Here is a 16,653-nt window from a genome sequence, read left to right as displayed (position 1 = left end):
TAAAAAGAAAATATAAAAAAAGAGAAAAAAGAAAATACATATCATCAAACCCCTTGATACGGTAATTTTACTTGTTAGTATATTATCTACAAAATGCTCACTGCAGGGTGAGGGAGAGTTGGTCTTCTTTAAGGGAGTGATGCTAGATAGGTTGACCAGGCCCCGTGGATGAACTCACACAGGGGTACATTTGTGTATACAAACTTGACTCAATAGGCCTTAACATATATGACAGAATGCATGAAATCCTGTGGGTGGTCCACCTGGGGACATCTGGGGTCCTAAATTTGACTCAATAGGACTTAAGATCTATAGCAGAATGCATGAAAAAGGGTGGGTGAGCTATGGGAGGGTGCAGAGGGAGGAGGGGGTCTAAATGTAATATGATTAAGATGTATGAAATGCACAAAAATTCAATAAAAATATATATTAAAAATAATAAAGACAAATACAGGGATAGTTATCAATGTTTAATTTCTAGGCAAGCGCTCCTACCATTGAGCTACATCCCTAGCCCTCGAAGTTTAATTTTAAAAATTATTATTTTAATGTGTGTGTGCCCATGCCATTGCATGCAAGTGGAGGTCAGAGGACTATTTGTGGGAGTCAGTTCTCTCCTTCTGCCATGTGAGTCCCAGGAACTGAATTCACATCACCAGGCTTAGCAACAGGCACTTTTACCCATTAAGCCATCTTGTTGGCCCTCAATGTTTAACTTTTTTTTTTTTTTTGAGACAGCTGACCTAGAACTCACTATGTAGACCAGGCTGCCAGGCTGGCCTCGAACTCACAGAGATCCTCCTGCCTCTGCCAATTAAGTGCTGGGATTAACGACGTGTGCCACCATGCCTGGCACATCAATGTTTAATTTCTAACAATTGGAAAGTAAATGCCTACAATAAGAGAATGAATGACCAAAGTGACAGAGTTCACAATGTAGCACTATGCCATCATTATAAAAAATGAAGTCTCCAAAACACTTTTTGTGACATGAGAAAAGTTCACTAAACAGCAAATAGAAAGAAACCAGGCTAAATTTTTGTAATATGATATCAATGTTAAAATATACATATATAAAATGCATAGATAGAAGATTAGTGGCTGAGCTATCAGATGACTCAGTGAACAAGAGTGCTTGTACTCAAGTCTGACAACCTGAGTTTGATCCCCAGCACCCAGACGGTGCAGGAAGAGAAATGACTCCTGCAATTGTCCTCTGACCTCCACATGTGCACCACGGCAAGCATGCACACAACTAAATAAGTAAATGTAATTTAAAAAATGTAAATATATACACATTAAAAAAATTAGTGGTATAGGGCTAGAGAGATGGCTCAGTGATTAAGAACACTGGTTGTTCTTGTAGAAGACCTGGGCTCGAATCCCAGCACCCACATGGCAGCTAACAACTGTCCGTAACTAACTCCAGTCCCAGGGGCTCTGACAGCCTCTTCTGACCTCTGTGGGCATTGCACAACACGGGTGCACTTACCTACATGCAGGCAATACACGCATACACATAAAATAAAAATAATAAAGTTAAAAAAAGTTTAAAAAGTTAGTGATGATATTAGAGGGCATTCGAATCTGTTTTTTCTTTACATTTTCAGCCATTTGTTCTTTGTTTTTCAGTTCCTTTCATGTGTTTTAACTGGGAATCTGTTTCATTCAGTAGAAACATTTGAATTAGCAGCAAATTAACATATTAACCATGCTTTATGGACACAGTCATATAACAGTTACTACAGAGAGAAGGGAAGCATAGAATATAATGGTAACTATTAAGTTACTATTTTGGAAGTTTTGGTTTTGTTTTTGAGGCAGGGTGTCCTAGACTAGCCTCAAACTCAGTAAGTAGCCAAAGATGACCTCTAGGGCACTGGGATTGCAGTGTGCACTACCACACCCTATTTATGCAATGCTGGATGTCAAACCCAGGACCTCCAGCATGCTAGATAAGCACTCCACACATTTCCAGGGTCCCTTTTATAAATGATCTAAGTTTTTATAGCGAACATCTATTTAAATTATTAGTCAAGAGAATGTAATTTAGGCCAATCATGATAGTGCATTTGGTAAACCGAAACAAGATTCAGTAAGAGGCTAACCTGGGCTAACATAGAGAGTTCCAAATTAACCTTGGAAACTCAAAATATACTGTCTCAAAACAACAAAAAAAGCAATTTAAAAAATATCTGGGCTTTGAGGGGTTATAGTTCTGTGACACAGGTCAACAAGACCCTGTTGCTTAGTATAAGAGAAGCCCTGGGTTCAAATTCCCACCATTGTGAAATAAATAATTAAATAATTAAATAAATATGTAAATATGCAAAGTTAACACAGGACAGTAAAACCACAGGGCTAACCCTTTTCTCTCTTTTTTAGCATCTATAATGAAGAAGGTAGCATCTTTTAAACTTTTTAATAAGACCTTAAGTATGCTATAAAACATCTTTTTAAAAAAGATCTTGTTTTGTTTTGTTTGTGATAGGGTCTTACTATTTATACTTGGCTAGCCAAGGCCTTGAACTTAGAGATCAATCTCCCTCTGCCTTCAGAGTTCTGGGATTAAAAGTATGTACCACCATATCTAGCCTTTTTTAAATGATTTTATTTTTTATTTTCCTGGAGCTGGAGTTACAAACAGTAGAAAGCCACCAAGCAAGGGTTTTGGAACCCAAACTCGGTCCTCTACAAGCACACCAAGTGTTCTTAACCACTGACCATCTCTCCAGTCCCCTCAAACATCTTATAAAGTTGGCTAAATAACCAGGGAGGGGTATGGTCAACATAGCAAATGCCTTAAAATGGGGGCAGGGAACAGACACAAATGTCCTGGCCAAGCAACAAGCAAGCCTTGAGAGTGCTCAAGGCGGGCCTCAACCCATGTAGAGCGTGGCCCAAAACAAGACTCGTGTCAGCTCAATGGCCTCATCATTCCTTCATTTTAAAATTAAGAAAGAGAAGAGAGGCCCAACAAGGAAATAAACTGCTCAAAGACAGAAAGTTGATGACAGTTGACCTTCCATAACTGAGAAAGGACAGTGGCAGAAGCCACTGTGCAAATAAGCAAACACACAAGGGAATGCTTCCAACTGGCTTGCCCTCACCATAGATGGCCACCAGCCTCCATAGAGCTGGGCTTAGCAAGACCAGCTGGAGCCAGGGAATATGTGGCCCACAGGGGTGACTGTCTTCCTCAGGACAGGCCAGCAGTGACAGGGGTAGTTTCCATGCAGAGGCAGCCCCAGTCACCTCCATTCATTGTGCGCTCTGGTATGAGGCAAGGGTAAATCCAGGAAGCCATTCTGCTAATAGAAGGCAGCTGGTGGAAAAAAAAACCTGCCACCTCGCAGCAATGTGACTACCAAACCAGGACTCAGCTGCCCCTCCTGGATTCTTACTGAAAACAGAGGCTGATCCAGCACAGTGGATGATAGCAGATTGTTTATGAGGTGACCCAGGAAGACAGTGCTGAACACAGACATGTCATCACAACAGAAATCAGCAAAACTCCATCCACAGAAGCACTGCCTGTGTGTCTAATGAATAAAACATGCAAAAATGGGAACATGAGGCCAGCAAGATGTCTGAGTGGGTAAAGGCACTTACTGCCAACCCTGACAAATAGAGTTTGATCCTTGGGATGCATATGATAGAAGGAGAGAATAGACACCTGTAAGTTGTCCTCCAACCTCCTCAAGTGCATCGTAGAACATAAGCGTATATGTGCACACACAAATATAAAATACAATAAAAACTTTTTAAAAAGGAAAGAAACACTGGAGCTGGGTATGGTGGCTCATGCCTTTAATCCCAGCACTCAGGTAGTAGAGGCGGGTGGATCTCTGTGACTTCCAGGGCAGCCTGGCCTATGTAGCAAGCTCTAGGCCTGCCAGGGCTACATAGTGAGAACCTGTCTCAAAAGCAAACAAAAAAGAATTGATGTTCTTGCTCACCTGCCTTCCTCCCTCCCTTCTTCTCTCTCCCTCCCTCCCTCGCTTCCTTCCCTCCTTCCATCTTTTTTTCTTTCCTCAGGGTCTCACTCTATTGTCTAGGCTGTTTCCGTTCTCTGCAAACTTCCTGCCTCAAGCTCTAGAGTAGCTGAGACATGAGGATCACAAGTGCACACCACTGCCACTCCCACCAGCTCAGATCTAAATATTTCTATTTACCCAATGAACTCACAGAGGTCCAGGAAAGCCACACGGCTAGGAAACATAATCTGAACCTGTGCCTGACCCCCAAAGCCTGTATTCCTTCCAGAGTCCTGTGACACAACTACAGAGACCAACTGGGTCTTGGACACCAACTCCTCACTATTCTGTGTGCCCCCCTACACACACACACACACACACACACACACACACACACACACCAAGTTCCACCCCAGTTCAGGCCTCTACCTTGGTTGAGATACGTCAAGGTCTCTTCATGCAACTTCACAGCTGGGGAGGTGGCAGCACACAGCACGTACTGCAGGGGTGGCAGGCGGGCCCCATTCTCAGGGGATAGCTGGGGTTCCTCTTGTTTGAAGATGGGAAGTGCCAGCACATCGCTGTAAAACACAGGAAGCAGTGGTCAGGAGCAAAGCCCAGGGACACAAAGCAATGTCTCAGAGATGGATGCAGATCATGGTACCAGCGATGACTCCACAGAGCCCACTGAGGCATGCTGACCTAGCTTCTGCCCCTCATGGCTCAAAACTTCAGATGCAATCACTACTCCATGATTCTAACCCCACCCAATGGCCCTCGAGAGATCTATTCAACCAAGGCCTGAAGAGGTGAAATGTAAAGTTGTCTCCTACCTGCAGAAAACCTCTAAGATTCAGAGACCAGCAGCAACAAAACTATGTCTTTTTTCCCTTTTCTTAGTGTGGGTGGGGGCAGTGATCAGGAATTGAACCCAGGACCTCATGTATGCTTGGCAAATGCTGTACAGCTGAGCTATAGTCACAGCCACAGACATCAGCTTTCTATCTACAAGCGCTCCCTCAAAACACCTTTCTTTCAAAATAATCAATAATCACCTGAATAATTTTCAGAACTCACTACATAGACCAGGTTGGTCTTGATCTCACAGAGATCTGTCAGCTCTGTTATGAGCCACCATTCTCAGGCATGATCTCTTGAGTTCAAGGCCAGCCTGGTCTACATAGTGAGTTCCAGGCCAGCTGGAGCTACAGGGAGACCTGCTTCAAAAAAACCAAAAAAAAAAAAAAAAATTCTTTTAAAAAAAATTTTTATTTATTATTTTTATTTTATGTGTATGAGTGTATTGCCTGCATGTATGTAAGTGCACCCGTGTCATGCAATACTGCCTGTGGAGGTCAGAAGAGGGTGTCAAATCCCCTGGAACTGGAATTATGGACAGTTGTTAGCCACCATGTGGGTGCTAGGAATGGAACCTGGGTCCTCTGCAAGAGCAGCCGATGCTCTTAACTGCTGAGCCATCTCTCTAGTCCTCTTAAATTCTTTTTAAATTCTTTCTATTTTGTGTACATGTGGATACATGCATGACACAGTGTGTGAGTGGAGGTCAGAGGACAATTTTCAAGCGTCAGTTCTCTCCTATCATGTGCTCCCAGAGACTGAGCTCAGGTCACTAGATTGGCAATAAGAGCCTTGACTCTCTGAACCATGTCATGTGGTATCACCAAAACGCCATAAGGAGAGAAGACTTTCCTTTCAGTCAGCTTTCTTACCCAAGTGGCAAATCTTGAGATGCTCAAAGTTTTTTTTTCTTCTTCTACCTCTAAACAAAGTATCAAAAGCATCAGTCTTGGGCTGGAGAGATGGCTGTAAGTAAAGCACTTGGCTTGCAAGCACAAGGACCTGGGTTCAATCCCTAGAACCCACATAATCTCAGTGCTGGGGAGATAGAGATATGGATGTGTAGGGTTCATAGCCAGCCAGCCTAGCCTTCTTGGGAAGCTCCAGGTCAGTAAGAGACCATGCCTCCAAAAACAAGGTAGATGAAACCCGAAGAACCACATCACTTGAGGTTGTCCTCTGGTTTCCAAACACTTGTGCACATGCTCTTACACACACACACACACACCAGTCTCTGATTAGCCTGTGACTGAGAAGGAATTTGTTTCTAGACTTTTGGGGGGATGGTGTCACTATTTTGCTCAGGCTGACCTTTAACTCTAAGACTGAAGGGATAGTCTCACTGTGCCTTACAGAGTAGCTGGGACTTCTGATGGATGTCCTGACTGTGAACAATGAAATCCTTGAGAGCCTGAATGACCCACAGGCTAGACTTGTTTGAGGACTCTAAACTATGTGCACCACAGAAACAAGTGCCAAAAAAGTGACCTGCCCTATCTTGATAACCCTCCTCCCTCCATGGGTCCTGGGTTATGAATCAGATCAGCTGACCCCACTTCACTGCGCAGTCACCAGTACGTTGTGTTCCTTGTACATCATAAACGAGTGTTCATGAAACACAAACCTGGCACACACCCCAATGCCTAACCAATTCTCTGAAATCCTGGCTTTGGGCATACCTGGGAAACCTTTCCTATGGGGGTTTTCCTGCATTCCTACCATCTGCTGCTTGCAGAGAGAGAGGATGGCCGGCTTCACCTGCAGTAAACCTTTTCCTTTTTGCCAGCTCAAGTGGTTATCGAGGAACATGGGAAGAAGCAGGCAGGCCTGCTCGCCTGGGGATTGCATAATTCCATGTTTGCCCAGACCATGTTAAGTTAATAATCCATGCACTGTTGCTTCTAAATTTAAAGAAAAAAAGTGGGGATGGGGGAGGGTTAAGAACCATCATTCAACAGTAAGTTGTTTCATGCCTGGCATCCTTATTTGCCAAGGAATAAAAGTCACCAGAACATCAAACAGAAAGGGGAAGAATGGAGTAAAGGCCACTCACTACTCCTGCAAGGTCAGACAGCTTGCTGAGAAGTTCAACAGGGGCAGTAGACGCCCAAAATAAAATGCGAAAAAACAAAACAACAAAAGCAATGAAGGCAAGGAGTTGGCTCCCTCAGTGGAAGCGCCAGCTCAGAGGAAGGGCCAGCAGTACCTAGCAAGTGTGAGACTCTGGTTCATCCCCAGCACTGCAGAAAAGAAGTTAAAAAGCAGTAGGAAGGACAGTATCCTCACTCTAGAGTTAGGGGGCTGGGACACAGGCACTGATCTCCACTTCGATGATCTTCAGAGTCAAACTGAGGACAGTATCCTCACTCTAGAGTTAGGGGGCTGGGACACAGGCACTGATCTTCAGAGTCAAACTACTTGAAGGTGAAAAACCCAGTTTCTGAGAAGGGAGTACACACTGTCTTCATCTATGGCTTATAAAACCACCCCAGAGAACAGCTCTCAGCCCCAAATTTTGTCTTCCTCCTTTCAGACAAAGTCAAAATCTTAAGAATCTAGGCTAGTTCACAGACAAACTTCTACCTCAGTGGCAGGCGTGAAAACCACACCTCTCATGCAAGAAAACTGTCCCCTATCAGGATGCTGTTTTAAGTATCTAGGAAGTTTCAAATACACTTCAGCTCAAGGTCACCTTCAAATTCATTTTAAAGATAGGATGAGCTACCTAATGGCCACCCACTAAAATTCACAAGAAACTATAAGTTAGCCTGCAGTTAACATGTGTTTACCCTATAGCATTTTTTAAAACAAAAATCCTATGTGTTGGAGATTAACAGTGGGCTCTACAATACCCCAGGAACAGTGTCCAGGTAAACCACCATGGTCAGCAGTTTCAAGACCCTACCTTTTTTTTTTTTTTGCTACTTTCCATAACTGGGAATAAAAACCAAACCAAAAGATACAGAACTGAAGCCCAGTCAATTCTCTAGTTTGTAGAAGGGGGATGCTTTCCCAAAGGGCTTCTGGACAAACAAGTACCAAAACACAGGAATACAATCACCTGCAGGGTTAAATCCAAGTGCGAGCTTTTGGGGGCCAAACAAGCCGGTAGCTCTGGCTTTGGGGTTGAGAACACTTAGGCAGTCTTCTGCCTCCCAGCTCATTGTTTCCTGAGCCCACGTCAAACACCCTTTGGGTTAAACAAGGCACATTTAATAAACTGACTAGGATGGAAATAAAGACAGGTTGAAGCTGGTTCTGGCGAGTTCAGAAAATTAAATGTCTGCCTATTAGCGCTCCAGCCAGCGGCACCAAAGGAGAAAAAAAAGAATCTCGCAGTCACGGAAGCAAAGGCGGGTCCCAGTTCATAAAAGAGGGGATGCAGAGAACTTTGCAAAACAGGCAGGACTTATTTTTCCCCTTGAAGCGCTTTATTCAAATCCCAGCAGAGGAGGAAAGATTTGGGGTGAAGGACGATAACGGTTAGCTGGGGCCTCGGGGGGAACACTCGCAAGCTTATCTGGGCAGGGGGCGGCAGCAGGCCCGAGAGGCGCAGCGCAGACCCGCTGTCGCCACCCACTTACCGACCCCAGGGCTCAATCAAGGGCCCGGCAGAGGGCAGGAGGCTCTGAGAGGAACCCGGGTGAGAGGGGCAAAGAGCAGGGGACTGGCTCCTGATGGATGGCAAGTTTATTTCTCCAACTGGAGTGAGAGGAGTAGGGGAGGCTGCGGGACCTGGGCCAGGACGCCCAGGGCCGCAGGTGTGCCCGGGGTCGCAGTGGGCATGGAGAGGGCATCAGTGCACGCCGATCTCCCTATCGGGTTCCCAGGATCACTCGCCCGGTCCCGATCGGGTTCTCCGGGAGGGTCCCTCCTTCCGCCAAGGGTGGGGCACCGAAGGCCTAGCGGTGAGAGCGCTCCCCCAGGCTCCGCAGGTCGGATGGTCCCCAGGCCCCGACCTCGAGCAGGTGGCTGCGGCGATCTTACCGCAGGTAGCTGCCGGAGTTGTGCTGGTTGTAGTGCTCCGGCTGCGTGTGCCAGAACAGCATGGCTGGAGCTCCGAGGGCGCCGGCCGAGGCGTGGCAGCGAGCGGAACACGGGCGACGCCGGACCCCGGCAGTCCACCTCAGAGCAGCAGCGCTCGAACCCGCGCCGAGCGGAGTCCTGGGCGTCATTTATGTGCCGCCCTAGTGGGCTTGCCCTCCGGGGGCGTGGCCATCGCAGGACCGCCCCTCACGGGAAGCGCGCGCGGGAGCGGCGCCCCACAGTACCTGGCTGACCCGCGCCAGCTCAGTCTTCGGGAGCGAGCGTCCCCCGGGCTGCGGGACCCTGAAGATCTTCCCCAGCCACCGAGCATGGGGACCAGGGACCCTCGCTGCGATCTGCACGCCTCCCGGCCTCGAATCTGAGCCTAAGGCGGGTCCCCGGAACCACACCAAGGTTGTGAGCTGCTACGAGTGTCCAGGTACTCTGGGTCCTCTTAACTTGCATTTGTTTTTTGTTTTCCCCTTGCACTGAACAATGATATCATGACTTTTTTTTTTTTTTTCCACGTCGCTGTTGGTTGTCTTTTAACTCACATCTAGGATGTACCTCACTTCCCCGGGTTCTATTCTCTGCCCTGAATAAAACTGGGCGTGGCGGCACAGGCCTGTAATTTCCACTTGGGAGGTGGAGGCAGAAGGATCAGATGTTCAAGGTCATTTTAAGCTACAATAGAATCCAAAACTTGCCTAGAATACATGAGATCTGTCTCAAAAATAAAATAAACGCCCAGAGGAGCTGGACTCTCTAACACTACCGAGAAGTTGGGACCTAGACATCCTATAAGTATTAGTTCAATAGGTACCAAAATTTAAAAAAGGAATGTAGTAAGGGATTCATCAGAAAAGGCTTCCAGGAACTTGTGATGTTAGATTGAGGCCTGGTAGATGCCCAGAAGTATTTGGAAAGAGAGAGATCATATGGCTTGTGGTAGACATACTGTGCCAACCTAGGTTGTAAAACCCAAAGATAGAGCTTAGGAAATGGGGTAGGGGAGACCAGAGGCACAAGAAGCTGGGGTTTGTGTCCCCTTTTTATTTTTCTTTTCTTTTTTTAAAAAATATTTATTTTATGTGTATGTGTGTATTGCCTGCATGTAGGTAAGTGCACCCATGTTGTGCAATGCCCGCAGAGAACAGAAGAGGCTGTCAGATCCCCCGGGCCTGGAGTTACCAACCGTTGTTAGCTGCCATGTGCTAACATGGGATTCGAACCCAGGTCTTCTGCAAGAACAACCAGTGTTCTTAACCGCTGAGCCATCTCTCCAGCCCCATCCCTTTTTATTTTTCATTGCATTTTATTTTGTATGTCTGTTGGTGTAGGCATGTGTGGAGGTCAGACAGCTTGAAGAACTCAATTCTCTCTTTTTTAGCACATGTGAATCCTGGAGATCAAACTAGACAAACCCCTTTACCAGCTTTACCATCGATCTGGCCCATCCCTTAGAATTTTGAATGTTTATAATTTGTTTTTGTAGTCAGTTTGACTAGAGTGTGAACGATGGGCATGGTTGGGTGGTCATTAGGGCATAGTTTCTGGAACCAAACCCATGCAGGTAATGCCTAGTCCCCCAATGCATGGTACCACCAGGGACATCATTCTTCTCCTGGAACTAATTGAATGAATCCCAGGGGACCTGAGCCCTTGATTGCCAGCTCCCCCAAATCCGATATATAAAAATCCTCCCTGTGTTGGCCCTGTTCTCCCTTCAGCTCCATGTCACCACCACTGGTAAGCCAGTTCCTCAGAGAGCTCAAATGGACTGCCACCATCTCTTCTGCTCACCCCCATCTGCCCCTCTGCCTCTCTAAGGACCACCTGGGCTGCAGAGAGTACTCTCAAAGGTTACATGCCTCCAGGAGTGGCTGACATTCCAGTGGCTGTCACACCCATCTCTTGCCTCTGCTAATATGCAGAAGGCTATTTCAGCCCCAGGGTCCCTTGGAGAATCTGGAAGCCTTCATCTCTCTCTTTCCACCCTTCCCAGCACTCTCCCGGATGTTGATCTGAAAAAATTCTGTAATGAGCATCCAAATCACTACATTCCCAGATAGAGCCTGAGACTGGCCAGGCATGTGTGTTCAAGGAGGGTAGACACCCTGGGGTAATGGGAATGAGCCAGCTCTTCCATAGGCTGCCGTCCTTCTAGCAGGGTCAGTGGGTGAGCAGCAAGGGTAAGGACTTTTGTGGGAACAGAGGGAGACTTTGGAACTCTCCAGGGTGTGGGTGGATTATGGCAAAGCTGACAGGTGCAGCAGAATTAGATGGAGGAAGGCCTCCACAAAAGTATATATCACATGCTAAGGCTAGGAGGAAGGAATCCACAAAGATAATCAGATGGCAAGAGCTCCATCTTCATTATTGAGCTGTCAGAAGTGTGACCTGTTGGTGAGGCAAATTGACTCCAGGCTTTTTCTACCAGGCTTCTTTTGGCTGTCCCTCCTCTCCTTCCAACTGAGCTGCCTTAAGATTTACAGCAGAAATGATGCTAGACTAGACCCACACAACCCCTAGGGTACCATGAATCTTCTTCTCCCTTAGCCACAGCTCTGAACAAGAGCATCACTGATCCAAATGTCCCATTGGGAATGGGAACCCACCTGTCTTTAAGCATTCCAGCCCCTCAAGCACGAAGAACTGAGGAAACCCCCTCCAAAGTGCAGGCTGCTGAGAAAATAACAATGTGGCTTCAGGCCACTGAAGTAGGAGGTGGATTGCCTCATACTAATCGGAAACATCCTAGCCCTCTGAGCCACTGATTAAAAAAGGAAGTGTATCTTTCAGGGGCCAGGCATGGTAGCGCACTCCGGGGGCAGAGGCAGGCGGATCTCTGTGAGGTGGAGGCCAGACTGGTCTACATAGTGAGTTCCAGTCCAGATTCTACATCCTTGTGTAAACCTGTGAATGGCAGGTGACTGACTGCCTTCTCCCTCCTAGAGCAGAGGCAGCTTTTTGAATCTTGCTGGGTAAATAATGCCATCCTGGCTTCTGACTTTGCAGTGTTCTAAGGCTCACTTAGTCTTGTGTAGAGGGGACAGAAATGCAGATGGACCACCCTTCCCCCTTTCTATTTTGTAAATGTCCGTGCTTTGCATATAATGGCATTATTAACCTTTTTAAACAACTTTTTTAAAAAATTAATTTATTTGGGTGGGGTGAATACCACAAACCCTCCAGTGGAAGTCAAAGGTTAACTTGCGGAAGTTGGTTCTCTTTTCCCATTGTGTGGGCTCCAAAGATCAAACTCAGATGGTCAAGCTTGGCAGAAGGAGCCTTTACCCACTGAGCCATTTCACCAGCCTGGGAATATTGACTTTCACTGTGTCAGGTCCAGTGCCTGGCTGGGACCTCCTTGACTCATCCTCCCACTTTATAAAGAATCTGATGCTCAGGAGGTAGACACCACAGCTGAGACTTAGAACTGGTCTATATATTCAAGTCCCCTGTCAACCCAGAGTCCCTCCAAGAAGAACAACAGGTCTTCCACCCCCCGAGTCCCCAGAAGCCACCATCTTGACAGCCCAACAAGGGATTTGCGTTGTTGTTCTTGGAGATTACCATGAAGACTCTGAGGCCTGCCCTCTGAGAGTGTGGTTTTAAAGAATGAGTTCCTGGAGGCCTGAGTCGCAAGTGGGATTTGGCCCACTGGAGAGTATAAACAGGGTTTTTGGTTTTTGTTTGTTTGTTTGAGACAGGGTCTCCCTATAGCCCCAGCTGGCCTAGAACTCCAAAAGCTGGCCTTGATCTCCCAGAGATCCACCTACCTCTGCCTCCTGAGTGCTAGGATTAAAGACATGCATCACCATGCCATGGGGACTCTAGAGACCTGCCTTAGGTCACTGAGTGCATCATTCCTGAGGGGACATGTCAGCTGGGAATGACAGCCAGTACCCACTATGCTATCTGAACTTAGAGTCTTCACTTATAGCAAAGATGATGGAGCCTCTCAGAGCTAGCTTAGAACTTCGGGCCAAAAATGCACTCATGCTGGGGGTGGTGGCGCACGCCTTTAATCCCAGCACTCAGGAGGCAGAGGCAGGCGGATCTCTGTGAGTTCAAGTCCAGCCTGGTCTACATAGTGAGTTCCAGGACAGCTGGGGCTACAGGGAGACCCTGTCTCAAAAAAACCAAAAAAAAAAAAAAAAAAAGCAGTCATGAGGCAGAGCACTTGGCCATCGACTCCAAAGCACCTTGGGTCTCTCAGTTGTGCGTTTCCAACCCCTTGTTCAGTTATTTCTCCGGTGTTTACCAGTGTAGATCCTCGTGTGCTGGTTAATATTATATTCTGTTGAAAGGAAGAGGAATACTAAATAAGGGCTGTTAAAATGGCACAGCAGGTAAAAATTATGCTTGCCACCAAGCCTGACCACCTGAGTTCTATCCTCAGGAACAACATAGTGGAAGGAGAGAACTGATTCCTGCAAGTTTTCTTCTGACCCCACTCATCATCATAATTAATAAAATGTAATTTTAAAAAGAAGCCCCAAATAAAAAATAGTTTAAGGAACTTAAGATGTAGCTCAATTGGTAGAGATGCTTGCCTAGCATATATGTGCCCCGGGTTCCATGCCCGGCACCACATAAAACTGGGAGTTGGGTGGGGATGGGGGGTGGAGGGATGGAAAGATGACTCAGCAGTTAAGAACACTGGCTGCTCTTCCAGAGGACCCAGGTTTGGATCCCAGCACCCATATGGCAGCAAACAACCATCCATAACTCCAGTTCCAGAGGACCCAACACCCTCTTCTGGCCTCTGCAGGCATTGCATGCATATGGTACATTTATATACATGTAGACAAGACATTTAAAAACAAATAATATAAAAAAAATAAAATAAAAAATTTAATTTTATACACATAAAAAATAAATAAATATGGGAGTGTGCTTGTAATTGCAGCACTCTGGAGATAGAGGCAGGAGAATCAGAAAATCAAGATCAGCCTGAGGCAGTTCCAGGCTATCTTGGGATGTATGAGACACTATCTGAAAAAAGGAAGGGAGGTTATTGGAGAGATGGCTTTTGCAGAGGACCCAAGTTCAGTTCCCAGCATTGACAGTAGGTGGCTCACAACTGCCTGTAACTCCAGCTTCAGGGGATGCAATGCCTTCTTCCGGCCTCTGAAGGCACTACTGCACTGTACACATACCCACACAGACACATATACATAATTAAGTAAAAATTTTAAAATGTATATTTTAAAAATGTTTTAATGATAGACACATTTCCAAAATGTATATTTTAAAAATGTTTTAATGATAGACACATTTCCACCTCAGCCTTTAGAAGTCTAGAGTCAGTGCTACCTACCATGGTACCCATTGACCACTAAAGCTACTAACAACCATTTGAAATAGGACTAGTCTGAATTGAGATGTTCTGAAAATTTGAAATATGCACTAAATTCAAAAATTTGTAAGAAAAAGCAGACTAGGGGATAGCTCAGTTGCAGAGTGTGTTCTTAGCATGCACAAAGCCCTGGGATCCATCCTTAGCCTGGCAAAAGAAAGAATATAATATAGCCCACTAATCATTCATATGCCAACCATGTAAAAAGGAGAGGTGAATTTTTTTAAGGGGGGGTGGGGACAGAGTCTCACATAGTTCAGGTTGGCCTAGAATTCTCTAAGTATCCAAGATGATCTTCTTTAAAAAAATTTTTTTTCTATTTATGTGTATGTGTGTATCTCTGTAATTGTCAGTGGAGTCCAGAAGACAGCATTGGATCCCCTGGAGTTGGAGTTACAAGTAGTTGTGAGCCACTCAACATCAGTGCTAGGACTTGAACTCAGGTTAGGAGAGCTGTATGTGCCATTTCTCCAATCCGAGGATGATCTTGAACTTCTGATTCTCCCGCCTCTCCCTCCCGTGTACTAGGATTATAGGCATCCACCACCACATCCAGTTTATATAGGCTGGGGATTGAACCCAGGGCTTTGTTCAGGCTAGAAACATATTCTACCTGCTGAACTGCATCCCCAGGCCCCCAACTCCTCATTCTCACAGGGCTGCCCTGATCCCTACATGGCAGCTCTTGCCAATTGTCCTGATTGGTGTTGGTCACCTGCACTTTGGCACAGTGCCTTCCCTCCAGGGTCAGGCAAGAAACCTATTTTCAGCCTCATAACTCCTTTTGCAAATGTCCCTAGTTACAAGTGCCAGCCTCTGAGGGGGGCAACATTGATCACCTCTTCCCCAGGGACAGATGGTAAGTGGTGGAGAGCCAAGGGGAGACAGTGTAAACTTTACCCCAGGGCACAGGAAGGAGGTAAGGAAAGCATGTCTTCCCATGCTTGTCCTAGGGAGGTGGGTGTCCCTGCACCCACATCATTGATAAGAAATACCAAGCTCCTAGGTTCAGCAGCTTGTCAAACCTGAGGGCAGGAAGGCAGTGGATCCAGGACAGTGGCTAGTGAAGCCAGGTCCCACCTGCTGCTTCCAGCTGACAAGAGAAGGTGGAAAGAAATTAGAAGAATTGCCTAGAAATCGTTGGCACTAGGGACTCCCCCCATCAAAGAACCAAGCCAGGTCATCTTCCAGTGACAATCAGCAGCCCCCTCTCAAGAATTTCCAGCCACAGATTATGGGAGGACCCTGGGGTTCTGCAAGACCTTGGGGCTCCTAAAGAACCATGCTTTTCTTCTGCCCCTTTGGTGTAGACCAAGAGGAAAGACAGACACAGATACAGACACATATACACACACAGACAGACAGACACACACACACGCACACACCCCCTACACCTCTCAGGGCCCCAGCTCCCAGAATTATCAGGGCCAGGATCAGGGTGCAGTTCCTCAACACCTTGTCTAAAGTGTTATATAGTGGGTACTTGGCATGTATGATGGTTAATATTGTCAACTTGACCAGATCTAGAATTAACTAGAACACAAACCTCTGAGCATGTCTGAGAGGTTCTAGATTGGGTTAACTGAGGTGGGAAGACCTACCCTAAATTTGGGCAGCACCATTCCATGGACTGGGGTCCTGGACTGAATAAAAGGAGAGCAAGCTGAGCACCAGCATGCATCTCTCTCTGCTTCCTGACTACAGACTTGATGTGACCAGATGTCTTGGGCTCCTGCCACCATACCTTCCTTGCCATGGTGGACTGTACCCTCAAATTGTGAACCAAAATAAGCCCTCCCTTCCGTAGGATTCTTTTGCAAGGTGTTTTATCACAGTAATGAGAAAAGTAAATAATACATGTAGGACCTTCTGTGTCTGTTCACACTTGGAAAGAAAGAAAAGAAAGAAAAGGGAAGGAAAGAAGGGAAGAAAAGAGGAAAAGAAAAGAGAACTTGACTATATTCTACTGATTCTAAGATGCCCTTAATTTTACTATATGTTGTTATGTTATGAACCAACAATATAAAATACTGTCATCCTAGACTTGGGAGACTGAGGCAAGAAGACAGCAAGTTCAAGGCCAGTCCAGATACAGAGTGAGACCTTGTTGCAAACAAAAACAAAGGCAAGTGAAAGAGAAATGGAAAGAGACCAAAAAATAGAGATCATACAGGATACTTTTTTTAAAAGAGCAAATTTTTTTTGTCTTTTTTTTTGAGACGGTCTCCCTGTAGCCCCAACTATCCTGGCCTCGAACTCACAAAGATCTGCCTGCCTCTGCCTTCCAAGTACTGGGATTAAAGGCATGTACCACCACTCCCAGCTAAAAGCAATTTTTAAAAAATATTGGGTTACCTCTTCAGAGGGGCGAATGTTGGAGGGGAGGGAGTGGGCATGGATTTGATCAAAACACCTTATATACATGTA

General features: G+C 46.0%; 1 protein-coding gene and 1 pseudogene across 1 annotated transcript in view; one reads left to right on the top strand and one right to left on the bottom strand.

The window, feature by feature from the left end:
- Positions 1 to 8,884, bottom strand: part of Tfcp2l1 (transcription factor CP2 like 1) — a 65,695-nt gene extending 56,811 nt beyond the window's left edge. The window contains exons 1-2 of the mRNA XM_008830867.2: positions 8,823 to 8,884; positions 4,407 to 4,558 (exon numbers count right to left, since the gene is read on the bottom strand). Of these exons, the coding sequence (XP_008829089.1) occupies positions 4,407 to 4,558; positions 8,823 to 8,884 (214 nt within the window). The remainder of the gene's footprint in view (positions 1 to 4,406; positions 4,559 to 8,822) is intronic.
- Positions 8,883 to 16,653, top strand: part of LOC103732325 — a 10,898-nt pseudogene continuing 3,127 nt past the window's right edge.

Source organism: Nannospalax galili, unplaced genomic scaffold (genome assembly GCF_000622305.1).
Source record: "Nannospalax galili isolate Female #2095 unplaced genomic scaffold, S.galili_v1.0 scaffold633, whole genome shotgun sequence".
Taxonomy (NCBI): Eukaryota; Metazoa; Chordata; class Mammalia; order Rodentia; family Spalacidae; genus Nannospalax; species Nannospalax galili.
The sequence above is the reverse complement of the archived record's forward strand: the minus strand, read 5'-3'. Positions and strand labels throughout refer to the sequence as shown.